This window comes from Mesoplodon mirus (assembly GCF_964341445.2).
Source record: "Mesoplodon mirus genome assembly, chromosome: 18".
Taxonomy (NCBI): domain Eukaryota; kingdom Metazoa; phylum Chordata; class Mammalia; order Artiodactyla; family Ziphiidae; genus Mesoplodon; species Mesoplodon mirus.
The window spans coordinates 12,915,368-12,931,755 of NC_138994.1; the positions used below are offsets into that span (position 1 = coordinate 12,915,368).

Consider the following 16,388-nt stretch of genomic DNA (forward strand, 5'->3'; position numbering starts at 1 on the left):
GATGATTTCAGAGCTATGGCTAATATAGTTTTAAGAAAGGTAAGTTTGGGGAGCCTGAAATTTCCCCATAGGAGTGTGCGAGAGGAGGGGCTGTGGTTTTTAAACATAAAATCGGACAGGGTCCTTGAATGTGGGGTGCCCTGAAGACATTCAGATAACCGGGATCCCATTTTCGAGAGGTTTTTTTTTTTTTTTTTCTCTAAAGCAAAGGGGTAATTCTTAAACAGCCTGCAGGCCAAATAGCAGCACAGTTCCAGTAGGGACAGCCTGATCCCAACGGAATCAGGCCAGAGCCTGAATGGCACAGTTCCAGATAGGAACAGCCCAGTTCCAAAAGGAATTGGACCAAATGCCAGCACAGTTCCAGTAGGGACAGCCTGATTTCAAGTCAGGCTGAAGTGCCAAATGAGTACTCACAGACAAAACAAGGCCTTAACAAAAAAGGATGAAGCCTTTGAACAGATCCCAGATAAAGCCTAGAGAGCTTCCAAATGCAAAAAGAGTGGAGCTCAGATCCAGGAGAAAAACTTACCCTCAAACTCCAGGGGTGACTAGAAAAACAGTGAGCTCAGTGGGCTCTATTGGTACCACACCTGTTTGCTCACCAGCCTTGGGGTTGTCAGGGGTCTGCTCTGGATCTCGATCGGACCTCCATGTAATGTTAACCTAAAACAGTTATTTTTACCAGCAAAACGAGTTTATTAAGGAGCAGCAAAGAATTGCAGTTCAGAACATACAACAATGGTGAACCACATGCAAGTTGGGTAAAGCAAAAGAGAGGAAACTTTTATAGAGGAGAAGGGGACATTGTGAGGAGCCGTTATAAACAGTCCACTGGAGGAAACTGGGGGTTCAAAGTGTAGTGGTTTTTCATTGGCTGAGCTGTAATGATCTCTCATTGGTTGGGCTGCTGCCAGGCAAGGAGAATATCTTCCTCCCACAGACAGCAGTAAAGCAGTGTCACTTCTGTCTGGAGATGCAAGGTAGTCTCTTCTGTTAGGATCTGTATTGATGTGAGTGGGACGTGCCTAAGGGCTCCCCTTCTGGTCTCCCACTCCATCTTAGTGAGATTCCCTTGGTTAATTTTCACAAGAGAGGGTTTCAAAATTCCTTTAGTGGGCTTCCCTGGTGGCGCAGTGGTTATAAGAATCCACCTGCCAATGCAGGGGACGTGGGTTCAAGCCCTGGTCCAGGAAGATCCCATATGGCACGGAGCAGCTAAGCCCACGAGCCACAACTACTGAAGCCTGTTCGCCTAGAGCCTGTGCTCCGCAACAAGAGAAGCCACCGCAGTGAGAAGCCCGCGCACCGCAACGAAGAGTAGCCCCCACTTGCTGCAACTAGGGAAAGCCCACGTGCAGCAATGAGGACCCAACTCAGCCAAAAATAAATAAATAAATTTATTTAAAAAAGAATTCCTTCAGTTATTTTTAAGCATGAGTTGAAGTCTACTTTTGATTCTGTTCTATTAAGCAGCCTTATTAAATATATTTTTTTCTTATTGGAAAAAAATTACAGTTTTATTAAAGATGCTAAAGAAGACCTAGATAAACAGAGATATAGTATGTCCACTGATACAGAGATTTTACTTTTTTGAGGATGTCAATTCTCAAACTGATCAAAATTCCAGCATATTTTTTTCAAGGAGCTGGACAAGCTGGATTTTATGTTCACATGGATGAACAAATGACCAAAATACCGAAGACTATCCTGCTGGTCTTGGGGGGTCTCCAAGGAGGTGGGAGGCAGCTGCAGCTCATTGTGGGGACAAGGACACTGGTGGCAGAGATACCGGGGAACACCCACTGGCGTGAGCTCTCCTGGAGACCACCACCCTGGCACGAAGACCCAGCCCCACCCAACAGCCTATAGGCTCCAGTGCTGGGACGCCTCAGCTTAAATATAATTATTAACACTCTGTCTAAACTTCTTTATACTCGTCAACTTGAAATGCCAAGAGCCATGATCTTTGTGTTAAAATCTTGCACTGCTCTTGTATTTCTGTCCATTTCTCCTCCTCACCATTGTGTTGTATCAATTTTCATGCCGTGTTACTTAGAGCAGAAGTGTTCATGACAGTTAATAGCTCATCATGGTTCATATTATTCAGTGTCCTTTCTGATGTTTAATGACATTTAATAATATTTCTTTAACCAGGTTTTAAAAAGTAATTTTCAGAAAGAAGTAAAATATGGCTCTCAAACAGATATGAAAATGATCCCGTGTTTAGAATTTTCTTCTGTTTATTAAACAGTGAGGAAACCAGTCACATGTTATAAGCAATTCCAAGGAAAAATCAAAAGAGCACAAATTTATATGGAGTAAAGGAATTGAATTGCAAATGGAGGCAGAACTGGTTTCTCTAAAGGGGGGAGGGGAGCCCATGAAACTCCAAGGGACAAGGTGTAGTTTGCCTGTCTGTCAACTTCCAGAGTTGTAAAGTAGTTCAGGCACAATGAGGCAAGAACCTGATAGCTCCTCAGGGTGCACAGGAGGCAATGCAGTTTCCATTGGAACACAGTTTTTTCCCTACAGTTTCTTTTTTTTAAAGTTAATTTATTTACTTTTGGCTGCATGGGGTCTTCGTTGCTGCGCGTGGTCTTTCTCTAGTTTCGGCGAGCAGGGGCTACTCTTCGTTGCAGTGCACAGGCTTCTCACTGCGGTGGCTTCTCTTGATACAGAGCATGGGCTCTAGGTGCACAGGCTTCAGTAGTTGTGGCATGCGGGCTCAGTAGTTGTGGCTTGTGGGCTCTGGAGCACAGGCTTAGGTGCTCCGTGGCATGTGGGGTCTTCCCGGCCCAGGGCTCGAACCCGTGTCCCCTGTTTTGGCAGGCGTATTCTTAACCACTGTGCCATCAGAGAAGTCCCTCCCTACAGTTTCTCAGCTTTTGATAAAAAAATAATCTCGGGGAATTCCCTGGCAGTCCAATGGTTAGGACTCTGCGCTTTCACTGCTGAGGGCTTAGGTTCAATTCCTGGTCAGGGAACTAAGATCCCACAAGTCACACAGTGTGGCCAAAAGAAAAAAGAGAAAAAGAAAAATAATCTCAAAGACTATTCTTGATCACAAAACAAGGCTGGTATCATTTGGCCTGATCATTTCCATAGGCGCAGCAAGAGTGTTATTTCACGGTGTTAGCCTTCTGGAGTTTGCTTTGCTGGAACTTTCCATCACGATTTCAGATTGGACTTTTGAAAGCTTCTTGTTTGTTGTTCTGAGTCCAGGAAGCCAAGAACTCACCATGTTTCACCTGCTTGGTGATTTTGAGAAAATTCCTTTTTTCTTGAGGTTTCCAAAATATTCTGAGGTTCCTGGACCTGCCAGGAGATGACCTTCCTTAACCCTCTGTGAGCCTGGCACCTGGCAGTTTTCCTGGGAGGGCTTTGTGAGCATCGCTCCATGAAGTCAACCACAGATCCTTACAGGCAATGGGTCCTGATGATTAAATGAGTATCATTCTCAACTCTGGCCACCCAGGCAGGGCCTTGGCTGCATAATCCACATTTCCAGTCAAATCCTGGTAAAAACAAGGACAGATTCTCTTTGAACCTATGCAAATTACTATATTGCCAGGCAAGTAAGAATACTCAACAGGAGTTTCTGAGTTCTGGAGGACTCAGGCAGGGAGAACAAGATACCACTTAGGGCTTCCCTGGTGGCGCAGTGGTTGAGAGTCTGCCTGCCGATGCAGGGGACACAGGTTCGTGCCCCAGTCTGGGAAGATCCCACATGCCACGGAGTGGCTGGGCCCGTGAGCCACGGCCTCTGGGCCTGCGCGTGCGGAGCCTGTGCTCCGCAACGGGAGAGGCCACAACAGTGAGAGGCCCGCATACCGCAAAAAAAAAAAAAAAAAAAAACCACTTAGAAGTGTTTCATTTCAGTTTACAAAACCAGAGACCACTAAATGTATATGGACTACAGACAGCTTAAGGGGAAAAAGAAAGAGTTCCTTGCATATCTAGAAAGGAGAACAGTAAAATCACATCTATAGTGTTCCCAACAACAGCTGCATCGTCCCTCATTGGTTCCTTCAACCCTAGGTGGTTAATCCTTGTTCCTCTCAGTCTTGGTTCTGAGGTCTCAACGGTCCATCTGCTTCTTGACTAGAGTTCTGGAAATTCTGAGTCAGTCCACTGGGACAGCCTCACGGTGGTCTAAGCAATGTCTGTAGCACAGTCTTTTCCCACTGTGCTGACCTGACAGTAAAGCTTTCTCTCCTTTTTCTTCTCTTTCTTTCTTTCATTTTTTTCCATTAAAGTAAACAAACTCTTTGTAGATGTTCGCTGAAGAAAAAATGCACAACCTAAAAGTTGAGAATTATGTTTTATTCAAGAACATTACTGAGGACCGTAGTCCGGGAAGGTAGCCTGTCAGATGGCTCTGAGAGACTATTCCAAGGAGGTCAGGGAGGAGACAGAATATGTAGGAGTTTTTGCTGAAACAATATATATGTAGTCAGACATCAAAAGATTACTGCTAATCACAAAAAGCAGACATCTTGAGGATTTTAGTGCCTTTCTACGTATGGGGAGATGCAAGACCTTGGGCCCGTTGAAATCATTCCTTTGATATGCATCTTAACTATGTAGGGACAGTGTCCTGTTTTTCTCCATCCCAGATCCCCTCAGGGTGCACAGTTTGGGTGGCTGCAGAGGCTGATAGCTTGGTGGCAGGTAACATTCTTTGTTTATTGAAATGACAGACAACATTTTTTTTGTCCATGGAGATGTCAAAGACTTAACATGGCTGTGGTTAACTTACTAATAATTTTCAAAAGTGAAAGATCTGATGAGAGTTCATAACAAGAATAGTGCAACCGGGCTTCCCTGGTGGCGCAGTGGTTGAGAGTCCGCCTGCCGATGCAGGGGACACGGGTTCGTGCCCCCGTCTGGGAAGATCCCACATGCCGCGGAGCGGCTGGGCCCGTGAGCCACGGCCGCTGAGCCTGCGCGTCCGGAGCCTGTGCCCCGCAACGGGAGAGGCCACAGCAGTGAGAGGCCTGCGTACTGGGGAAAAAAAAAAAGAATAGTGCAACTGAGAAGTTACAGTTGGTTGTTTCCAGGTCATGCAAAACAAAGTTAGTCCCCCCACCCCCGGCAAAAAAAAAGTTTTAGATAAAGTTAATCTAAGATGTTTACGCCTATTTTCAAAGAAGACTGCTGAAGCATTGATTACAAGAATAATCCTCAAGTGTTATACTTAAACTTTTGCTTATTTTTCTCTGCTGCGGAGAGGGTATGTCTTTGGGTCTCTTAATGGATGGCTCATGACTGCCACTTTGAGAAGCTGCATAAGGGGTATGTGCTGCTGTGGAAGGCTTCTGTGTGTTCTGAAGTCTGCTGAAATTCTGGTGTGTGTTGCACAAGTCACAGGTGTCCCCCCCCCAAGTTCTCTTGAAAGAGAAGTGATTTTGGTTTTGAAGAGGTACATACTGTTCTTCTCGAGTATTTGTATTCAGCACGAGAGGAACCCAAGTGATGTGCACACAGAGGACAAAACATTTCCCTCATCTCATTTATAGGGAAGCTGCCTCATCACCCCCTTCCTACCCCTGAGGCCCAGGGTTCAGGTGAGCCACCTGATGCACGCTTGGGACCGTTGCAACCCCGTCTCACAACTCAGGTAACGCTCCTTTACGTAAGAAACTTATTTTTAATAACTTTTTACTGATTGCTTAAATACTTCATTTCATAACAGAAACTTCAAAATACAGTAAACACAATTTTAAAAGTTTCCGACTTTTAGCATTTCAACATAGTTGCCAGTAACATATCAGTGTGTTTCCTGCTATTTTTCAAAATTACGAAGTATAATATATATATGTTTTATTATATAGCTTTACCTACCTAGGTATTATTTTCTAAATCTTTACCAACATAATAGTTTAAAAAATGCATCTTTTAAAAATGTCTTATATTCCGAGCAATGTTAAATTTTTTAATCTATTTATCAGCCATTTATATTTCTTCTTTTGTGGGTTATTTATGCATGTTTTTAGCTAATTTTTCTACTTGTGTGTTTGTATTTTTCTTGTTAGTTTGTAGGGGTTCTTTATGTGTTAAGGAAATTGCTCCTTCTCTGTTACACGTTTCTCAAACTTGTCATTTGCCTTTTAATTTTTCTTTTTTTTTTTAATCCACAGATAACTTTTTCTTCATCTAATGAACCCTGTCAGTCTACTTTAAAGGTTTATTTCACTGTTTTCTGGCTTAGAGGTTTTTTTCTGTATTTTGAGTTTAGGTAAATATTCACCTGTTTCTCTAGTTGTTCTGTTTTACTAATTGTCATAGTACCCTGTAAGTAATTATCCTCCTTTTTCTCACTGATTTTGAATTGACATTTTCATCATGTACTGAAAGTCTATACTCTTGCTTATGTTTGTGTTTAATTTTTTATTTTGAAATAACTTCAAATTTACACAAAGTTGCAAGAATAGCACATATACCCTTCACTTAGATTAACCAATTGTTAACTTTTTGCTACATTTGCTTTATCATTCTTTCTCTTCCCTCCCTCTGCTCCCTCCACATTTTAGAGAAATAGGTAGATCTATCTAAGTTGCAGACATCGAGCCCCTGTATGTCAGAATACAAGGACACTCCCTGACATATAGCTGCAGTAAAATATAAATGATCAAAATCAGGAAACATAACATTAATGCAGTCCTAGAATTTAATACATATTCTGTGTTCAGATTTTGCCAGTCACCTCTTTTCAGCCATCCTCCTCCACCAAGCAGGCCGTCCAGGACCTGTGTGTCATTGCAGCCCACGCGTATATGTGCACATGTCTCCTTCAGCCTGGATGGCTTCTCAGCCCTTCTTTGTCTTTCACAACATTGGCATTTTTGAGAAGTCAGGCCAGTGCTTTGTAGGCGATGGGCCTGATGCTGCAGCATTGTTAGGTTCGGGTTCTGCATTTACTTTCTGTACAGTTCCAGTGAATTGTCTGCTCCTGAGCGGGTGCTGTCCTGCTCTGAATCCCGTAGCTTCGTAATGCTTTAATAAGTTACAAATACATATCACAACTTGCCCTTGTTTCTGTTCCTTTACAACATTTTCTTGGTTGTTCTTTCCCATTTATTCTGTTGGGTGGATATTGTTATTTATGTATTTATTTTTATTTTAAGTATTTTTAGACTTCTAAGATAAAAAGACTAATATCATGAAACCTGTGTGTACACCATCCGACTTAATAAGCAAAATGTTGTAAGTTAAAACCCCTCTGAGTATTCTGCCCCCAATATCCATGGTCCCTTCAGACTTTCCCGAGTCTGGTGTTTCTCTCTCTCGGCAGATATTTGAAGAATCTGTGTAAATCACACCCAGCTGTGTGTACAGCGTTCTGTACACATGCTCTCATTCAGCACTGTGTTTCTGATGTACACAGTTGACCCTTGAACATCGTGAGGGTTAGGGGCACGGACCCTCCACCAGTGGTCGAAAATCCACGTTTAACTTTACAGTCGTCCCTCTGTATCCGTGGTTCTGCATCCGTGGATTCAGCCAGCTATGGATCATGTAGTCCTGTACTGCCTATTTATTGAAAAAACTCTGCATATAAGGGGGCCCGCCCAGTTCAAACACATGTTGTTCAAGGGTCAACTGTATATATGTTTGTACATGTAGCTCTAGTTCAGGAATTGGCAAACCTTTTCTGTAAAGGACCAAGTAGTGAATATTCTGGCCTGTGAGGGCCAGAGTCTCTGTTGCAACTTCTCAACTCTGCATTTGTCCTGAATGCCAGCACAGGAGATATGTAAACAGGTGGGCATGGATGTGCTCCAGTAAAAGTTTATGGACCTTGTAACTTTAATTTCATAATTTTCATGTCATGAAATATTTTTCTTCTTTTTTGATTTTTTTCAACTATTTAAAAATGTAAAAACTATTTTTAGCTCATAGGCTGTACCTAAAAATGTGGTGGACAGGATTTGGTCTACAAGTTGTGCTTTGCCGACCCTAGGTCTAGACACAAGTTGGTGTATTTTCTTTCTATTTTGTGAATACACAAGCATTTACTTATCCATTTGTCTATTGATGGGCATTTAGGTCAGTTACCATTTCTTTGGTGTGAACCATTTCTTTGATGTCCTCATGTGCAGAAGTTTCTCGGGCATGGACCTAGGATCAGAATTGCTGTGTTCTAGGCTGTGTACATTTTATCTTCCTTAGATACTGTTGAATGACACTGTCAAGTTGTTATACTGGCCTATACCTTCAGACAATGCATGAAGATCCTTTATAGTGTGTCACATATAGGTATTTCAGAGGTCAACAAAATATAGTCATCTGTTTTTGTTGCTATCAAAATTTTTTTAATAAATAGGCTTCATTTTTCAGAGCAGTTTCAGATTCACAGCAAAATTGAGCAGAAAGTATAGAGAGTTCCCATGTACCTCCTGCCCCCACACGTGCACAGCCTCCCGTGTCGTCAGCAACCCCCAACAGAGTGGTTAATTTGTTAGAATCAATGAGCCTGCCCTGACACGTCACCACCACAGTCCACAGTTTACATCAGGGGTCACTCTTGGCATACTTTCTGCGGGTTTGGACTAGAGTATGATGGCACATGCTCACTATTATAGCATCACACAGAGTAGTTTCACAGCCCTAAAACTCCGCTGTGCTCCACTATTCATCACCCTTAACCCCTGGCAACCACTGATCTTGCTCCTGTGTTCATGGTTTTGCCTTTTCCAGGATGTCACAGAGTTGGAATCAAACAACAAGTAGCCTTCTCAGATGGGCATCCTTCACTTAGCAACATGCATGGAAGGTTCCTCCATGTCTCTTCGTGGCTTGAGAGCTCATCTTTTTATTGATGAATAATAGTTTGTCTAATAGCTGTACCAGTCTGTTTCTCTTCAACATCCCTTTAAACTTACAGTTTCCTACTGTTGCTGGTCATTTGGAACAGAGTTGACTTTTGTAAAATGATTTTGTATCTATTAACTCTTCTGAACTGATTGATGCCAACACATGTATCAGTATTTCTCTTTGTTTTGTGTGTTGATGGACATAGCGTCTGGGGTAAGGACTGGGCTGCTTCCTTTTCTGGCCTCACACCATTCATCTTTTCTCACCCCACTGTCCTGGGCAGGACCCCACACAGCGTGGAGGAAAACTGAGTGGCTGACACCCACACATTTGTCCTGGTTTAGAGAGAATGCTTTTCCCATTTTTTATCTTCAGGTAGTATGTTTGCTGTAGGCTTTAGTATTATGTTGAACCATACAAAATTGCCATTTTATAGGGCAAAAGTGGTCAGATACCAGCAATTTCATATAATTTGACCTAATACAGACTCTCCATCAGTTTAGATAAGTTTGTTTGTTTGTGGCTTGTGGGATCTGAAAGTTTAACTGAAAGTTAAAACGAAAAGGTATGAGTGCATTACTTGGCTGAAAATTCAAAACTTAATTAAACTTGAGCAGGAGAAGCGGCAGTGGCAGGTGGCCCTCTGTGCAGGGCTCTGCACAGTCCAGGGCTTCGGTTCTCCTCGGTGCCCCCTCCTGACTGTTTTTCCACAGGCTTCCCCTCAGAGGGAAGATGTGAGTGTTTAGGCTGCAGGGGGCCAGAGTGGTCTCAGTTGTGCACTGAAGATGTGTCACAAACAAGAGCTGCAGGGCCCCTTGTGTGCCTGGCGGGGCCCAGGGTGCCCTCCCTGGGCACCACAGGAAGGTTGTGTGACTTTCAGGTGCTTGGTTGCCCTCGAGGGCGGGGAGGTACTTAGATTGCCATGATGAGGCCTGTTAAATTTGTCCTGGCCGGTGAACCCAAGCAGGTTCCCCACTTTGGCTTGTCACAGAGCCGAGTAAGTCCCTCATAGCAGAAATTTGGGGAGAGCGTTTCTCCCTAATCTTGAGGGAAAACTCAGTAAGGTACCCCATCAATGACCCACGAACACTGAATTTCTTTTATTTAAATTTCCACGACAGGACTCTAAGAATGCCAAGAAAGAATGTTTCTCCGAACGCTCAGGAAAGAGCCAAGCCCGCTTGGCACAGACAGTCTGCAGAAGGGATGCTGAGCCAGGCTGCACAGAGGGGCCAGGGCTGGTACGCAGGATCCACCAGGGCCGGGTCTTCATGCCACATCCTGGCCCAGGAAGCACCTGGAACTGGAGCGCTTGGTGTCAGAGAGGGTGGCCGCTGCCCAGAGTGACAGGGCTTCACCTCAGGGCATTGGCCCTGGTCCCCAATCCCACCTCCCTCGCCTCCCTCTGGATGGTGTTTCATGCTTTTTTTTTGGCTGCACCACGCAGCTTGTGGAATCTTAGTTCCCCGACCAGGGATTGAACCCGACTGAACCCGGGCCCTCAGCAGTGAAAGCACAGAGTCCTAACCACTGGTTCGCCAGGGAATCCCCCATGTTTCATGTTTAAATGTCCAGAGCCCCTCCTTGGGCCACATCCACTGTCTTATCACCCTAGGAGGGCAGGGAGAGAGGGTGGCTTTCAAGGATAATTCTCTTTTCTCTCTTTCACAGAGGCAACACAGAATCTCCACAGTGACTTGCAGATCAGCTCCTCAGAAAGAAAACCAGTCCCCAAAGCCACGCCTGGCTCAAGAATTCCAGGAGGAAAATGGCCACCACACGCAAAGGTCCTCGTCACTTGCTAGCAGTTCCCTCCAGGACACATGGAAGTTACTGGACCTGGGATCCAGCCCTTCTGGCCTCACCTCCCAGGACGACTCGCCTTCAGGTAGGTGAAGACGTACATCCCAAGGCCGTTGCCCCATTGGTCTGGGTGCTGGCCATGAGGACAGCTGTGGTGGCCACTCGCAGGCTGACACACAGGGTGAGCACGGCGTTCTTCCTGCTGTGGTTACGGAATCTGTAAATTCTGCAGTCCTGTCCTCTGATTTGGTGCCTGACCGTCCCCCAGGGACAGAGGGTGTCTCCCAGCCCCGCGTCCAGCTGACCATGTCACCATGTCTACCCAGAGTAGAGCCCACAGGTCACAAGGACCATCACTCCACAAGGGTGGGGGCACTGTGGTCAGTCTGTGACTCTGGGGCAGGCGGGTGTTCTGTGTTCTGCTCAGCCTCACAAGGCCAGGGCAGCCCACAAAGTGCGTGTCCTCTGCCCCCGGGAAACTCGCTCACTGTGAGGTTCTCAGGAAAGTTCATTTGAAGGGTCACCTTTGGGGGAACTGCATGAGACCAAGATGTAGTAAGCAGGGTGGGTGGAGGGGAGGCTGTTTGAAGACCAGGGTTGGGGGAATGAACTTGGACCCCCTTCTGGATCAGTTCACAGCAAGCGCCCTCATTCTCGGCTCTCAGCCTCAATGCATGAATGCTTCCTGCTGTGCCCAGTGTGCCAATGGGCATTTTAGGTTATTTCCAATCTTTTGCCATCACCAATAACGTTACAGTGAATTACCTTGTACATGCTGTAGTGCATGCATAAAAGCGTAAATGTAAATTCCCAGAGGGGGTATTGTTTTGTCCAAAGGTATGTGCATGTCCAGTTTGGGAAGATGTTAGTTGGGCTCCATCAGATGGTACCAGTTCACACCCACCCGGCAAAGGCTGAGAGGGCATCTTTCCCCAGACCCTCTCCAGCAGTGTCATCGAACTATAATCTTTGCCAGTCTCTTAGGTGTCCTTTTAATTCATATTTCTCCTGTTAGGAGGTTGTGCATCTTTTCACATGTTTGAGTCATTTCCTTTTCCTTTTCTTCAGTTCTCTGCCCATTTGTATACTGGGTTTATAATCTTTTTCTTATTGATTTGTATGAGTTTATTATATATAATGGAAATCAGACCTTTTCTGAGATATGAATTGCAAATATTTTCCCACAGTTTTTCATTTGTTTTTTGACTTTGTCTATGGTGGTTTTTGTCATGCACGTATTTTTTATTTTTATGTCATTTAATTAATGTTCTTGTTTTTAATCCTTTCTGGGTTTTGTGCCATACTTGGGTTTTTTCCACTCCAAGATTGAAGATTATTCTGCCATGATGTCTTCTAATAGAGTTATGGTTTCCTTTTTCATAATTAAATCCAGGATCCATTTGGAATTTATCACTGTGTAGGTTATGAAATAGGAACCAAACTTTTTTTTAACCCCAGGTGGCAATCCAAATGTCCCCACACCAGGTTTTTTTTAAATATTTATTTTATTTATTTATTGGCTGCGTCAGGTCTTAGTTGTGGCATGCAGAATCTTTCGTTGCGGCGCACGGGCTCTTTGTTGAGGTGCATGGGCTTCTCTCTAGTTGTGGCACACGGGCTCCAGAGCACGTGGGCTCAGTAGTTGCAGCACCTGGGCTTAGTTGCCCCGCAACATGTGGGATCTTAGTTCCCCAACCAGGGATGGAACCAGCGTCCCCTGCATCGCGTGACGTATTCTCAACCGCTGGACCACCAGGGAAGTCCCCTCCCCATACCCGTTATTGAATAACTCACATTTCCCCACTTGTTTGAAATCCCGCTTTCACTATCATGTTAGATGTTCTGTGTGTACTTGAGTCTGGGTCTGGAGCTCTTGTTCGGTCCCTTGGTTCGGCAGTCCCCAGCCTTTCCACAGACGGGGTGCGCGGGGGTTCAGATGGCTCAGGCGGTAACGTGAGCGGTGGGGAGCGGCAGGTGAAGCTGTGCTGGCTCGCCCGCCGCTCACCTCCTGCTGCGCGGCCTGGTTCCCAACGGGCCGCGCATCGGTACCAGTCCGTGGCCCGGGAGTTGGGGACCTCTGCCTTGGTTTATTGGTCTTGGTCTGTCCCCGTGCAGTGCTGTTTGAATTGTTACTGCTTCCTGGTCCCTTGTAATGTCTACTGACTTAGGATCTCCAATTATGCTTCTTTCTCAGAGTTTTCCTGGTAATTCTCACTTGTTTATTTATTTGTTTCCCATATAGTCTTTAGGCCCAGCCCCAAAACTCTGTTGTGGCTTTTCTCAGGATTTGTTAAACCTGGGTTCTGCCCCCGGAAGGAGCCGCCTCCTCCCAGTGGCCCGCATTCTGTCCCCTCTGGCGGCAGCATCGCCCCTGTGATGCCTCCGGGTAGTCTCCTCAGGTGCAGACTGGTCTGTTCTCCTCACACCTCCTGCTTGAGCTCATTAATCTGAGCAGCTACTGCTTCAGTACATTTTAAATTCAGGAACGTTTTGCTGTATTTTTCATCAGCTCTATCGGAAGTTTTTGGTGAATGTTCATTGTCGTTTTGCTGGTTTCCGTCCTTCTTTTTTCTCGTAGCACTTTTGTTCCTTTGTTCCCCCTCATCTTTAAAAGAGGTGATTTTCCCTTGACCAGGTATTTGTAGGAAACTTATAAGGGAAATGAGGCCAGGGCCATTGTCCAGTCTAGCAGTTTTGTTGGTGGTTTTTAACTAAGTCCGGCCTTGACTTATCTCTGCCCATTTTCACAAAGCCCAGCTTCTCTCCCCTCCCACCCAGGCATGCTGCATCCAGGGGGCTGTGCTCCCACCTCCTGGCTCCTCCTGAAGCCTCCCACGGTGCCTGTCCTTCCACACACCCCTGCTCATTTCCACCGCCTTTGGCAGAACCACCATTTTTCCCATCTGGAATTTTATCTCTAGTTTTCATGAAAATTTTCTCTTTTGGGGGATGATTTACAGGAAGAGTAGGGGAGAAATGCTGACTCGGTGATGCCTTCTTCAGGCCACACGTCCATCTTATTTCCTGATAAATGCACTTTCCTCCAGCTCTGCTTTGCTTTAGCAAAAAAACTGAGCAACTGTGCCCCACCCATCCCTCACTAAAAAAAAATTCCAGAGTAGGTGTCAGCAAACTTTTCTGTGAAGGGCCGAATAGTATTTTCAGCTTTGTGGCCCAATGGTCTCTCTTGCAACTACTCATCTCTGCCTGCAGCTCAAAAGCAGCCGCAGACAACGTGTAAGTGATCGGTGTGGCTGTGCACCAATAAAACTTTATTGACAAATACAGGCAGTAGTGATGCTGTTTCTCAAGCTGAGTATACAGGTTTCTGTTTTATCCTTTGTTTTATTTTTTAACAATTCTTTAAACGATACATGTATGTTATATGTGCTTGATGTAGTTTGGTATCTTTTATAATGAAAAGATTTTAGAGGGAGGGAGTGGTCAGCTGGGTGGAATGCTGCAGAGAGGTCAGGGAAGTTCAGGGCAGAAAAGTGCTCTGTGTCACTATGGCCTTCTGGCGGTCTCAGTGGAGTGGTGGACTTGTCATCCAGCCTTCCCAGTTAAAGGGGCTGGAGAAGAACGGGTGGACAGCTTAGTCAAGATGTCTTGGGGCTTCCCTGGTGGCGCAGTGGTTGAGAGTCCGCCTGCCGATGCAGGGGACACGGGTTCGTGCCCCAGTCTGGGAAGATCCCACATGCCGCGGAGCGGCTGGGCCCGTGAGCCATGGCCACTGAGCCTGCGCGTCCAGAGCCTGTGCTCCACAACGGGAGAGGCCACAACAGTGAGAGGCCCGCGTACCGCAAAAAAAAAAAAAGATGTCTTGCTCTGAAAAGCAGCAGTTAAAAGAGTGGCTGGGGACTTCCCTAGTGATGCAGTGGTTAAGAATCCACCTCCCAATGCAGGGGACACAGGTTCGAGCCCTGGTCTGGGAAGATCCCACATGCTGTGGAGCAACTAAGCCCATGCACCACAGCTACTGAGCCTGCGCTCTAGAGCCTGAGAGCCACAACTACTGAGCCCATGTGCCACAACTACTGAAGCCCATGCACCTAGAGCCCATGCTCTGCAAAAAGAGAAGCCACCGCAATGAGAAGCCCGCGCACTGCAACGAAGAGTAGCCCCTGCTCACCACAACTAGAGAAAGCCCTTGTGCAGCAACGAAGACACAATGCAGCCAAAAATAAATAAACAAACAAATAAATAAATAAATTTACATTAAAAAAACTTTAAAAACAATGAGCGATATTGGAGGAAGTTGTGGAAGTGCAGCCTGTCTATATGCAGGTTGGGAAGATGGGCGAGATGTGATGCTTGTGGCTGGGGAGGAGGGCAAACCCAGGAGAGAAGGGGGTGGGGGGCTCAAGGGGCTGGGGTTTGATAGCACAGGCCAGAGGCAGGGAGGTGATGGGCAGCCAGAACGGGGAGCTTACTGACCACACCTGACAAGCAAGCTGCCACAGCCTCACAGGCACTGGCAGAAGACACGGAGGACTCGTCACTCGCAGCACAGCAGGCAGCCAAGGGTCTCCTCGACCCCTGTCCCACGGGCCAGGGCAAGAGTCTCAGCTGAGTGACCCCAAATGGGCAGAACCCAAATCTTTCATAGTGGGCTGCAAGCATATCTGCCTTTGCCCCCGAGGGAGTCGTGCTGTCTTCTTCTGAGGCTGTTGGCCATGGAAACACCCAGGCAGGAGAGTCAGAAGCAGAAGCCTTCAGTGGCCTGAGGAGAGCTGTCCCAACAGCAGGTCTGGTGGTGGGAAAACAGGTGCCGGTCGGTTCCCTTTATTTCCTCCTTTCAAGGATGAGGCAAAGCCGTGGACTCTGAGAGGAGGAGGTGGAGGAAGAGGTAGAAAGAGAAGTGTGAAATGGTCCTCTGGTATATGAGGAAGCAGGGACAAGTAGTGGTGGGTGGTTCCATCAGCCATGCAGGTCCCCATGGATAGCAGGGCCTGGATCAGGGTGAGAACAGCCCACTGGTGGCTGGAGGTGGAAGTGGGGACCGTGCTGGGGGGGAGGGAAGGGTCACTGCGAACACCGCCCCCAGCAGTGGAATTGGATTGGGGGGGAGGTTTTTATTCGTTTAAATGCTTTTGGCTACAAGTCACAGCACAGCCTGATGAAAGTAACGTACGGGAGCTTCCCAACCTTTATCTCATCATGGCACCCATAGAAAATCACACATAGTCACTGAATGAGGAGGAGAGAGCCAAGGTGGCCAGCATCATGGTAGCCTTCCCGACACACAGTGTGCATGCACAGCAGCAGGACACACTGACCAAGAACTTGCATGTCAAGCCCGAGGTAAATGAGCTTACGGCTAGCTCCTCTGGGACTCTTTCCTCCTAAAGGTTCCAAGATGGCTGCAGCAGCTCCAAGCATCACGTCAGAAGGCCAGAGATGGAAGGCATACTTCTCTCCTCCTGCTTTGGTTTCTTTTCATTGGAAAGGGAAATGTTTCCCCAGAGCTCCCAGACTCCCTTTTCCATCTCACTGGCTGCCGGGGTCACATGGTGTCCCTTGACCAGTCACTGGGAGATTGTCTTAGACCCTGTGAACCTGCTGCCTGGAACTAAATGGTGTTGGGGTTCCTTGGCAAGAAAGCTGGGGAAAGGCTGTGCTGTGGCTGGGCCTGCAGCAGAGTCTATGCAGGGGAAGGTGCTGAGACACCCATACAGAGGGGTTGAAGCTGCTACTTCTCAGCAGCACTTTGCAGTAAAAAAGTAGGAATGATACATTGCTGCCTAGGCTTTTGGTTCACCCCG

The 16,388-nt window shown here is 46.4% G+C and overlaps 1 protein-coding gene across 1 annotated transcript in view; it reads left to right on the forward strand.

Annotated features, from left to right (window-relative positions):
- The window catches only part of CCDC57 (coiled-coil domain containing 57), a 110,505-nt gene that overhangs the window by 68,283 nt on the left and 25,834 nt on the right, over nucleotides 1-16,388 (forward strand). Inside the window, exons 16-18 of the mRNA XM_082602995.1 lie at nucleotides 5,523-5,623; nucleotides 9,942-10,061; nucleotides 10,492-10,708. Of these exons, the coding sequence (XP_082459121.1) occupies nucleotides 5,523-5,623; nucleotides 9,942-10,061; nucleotides 10,492-10,708 (438 nt within the window). The remainder of the gene's footprint in view (nucleotides 1-5,522; nucleotides 5,624-9,941; nucleotides 10,062-10,491; nucleotides 10,709-16,388) is intronic.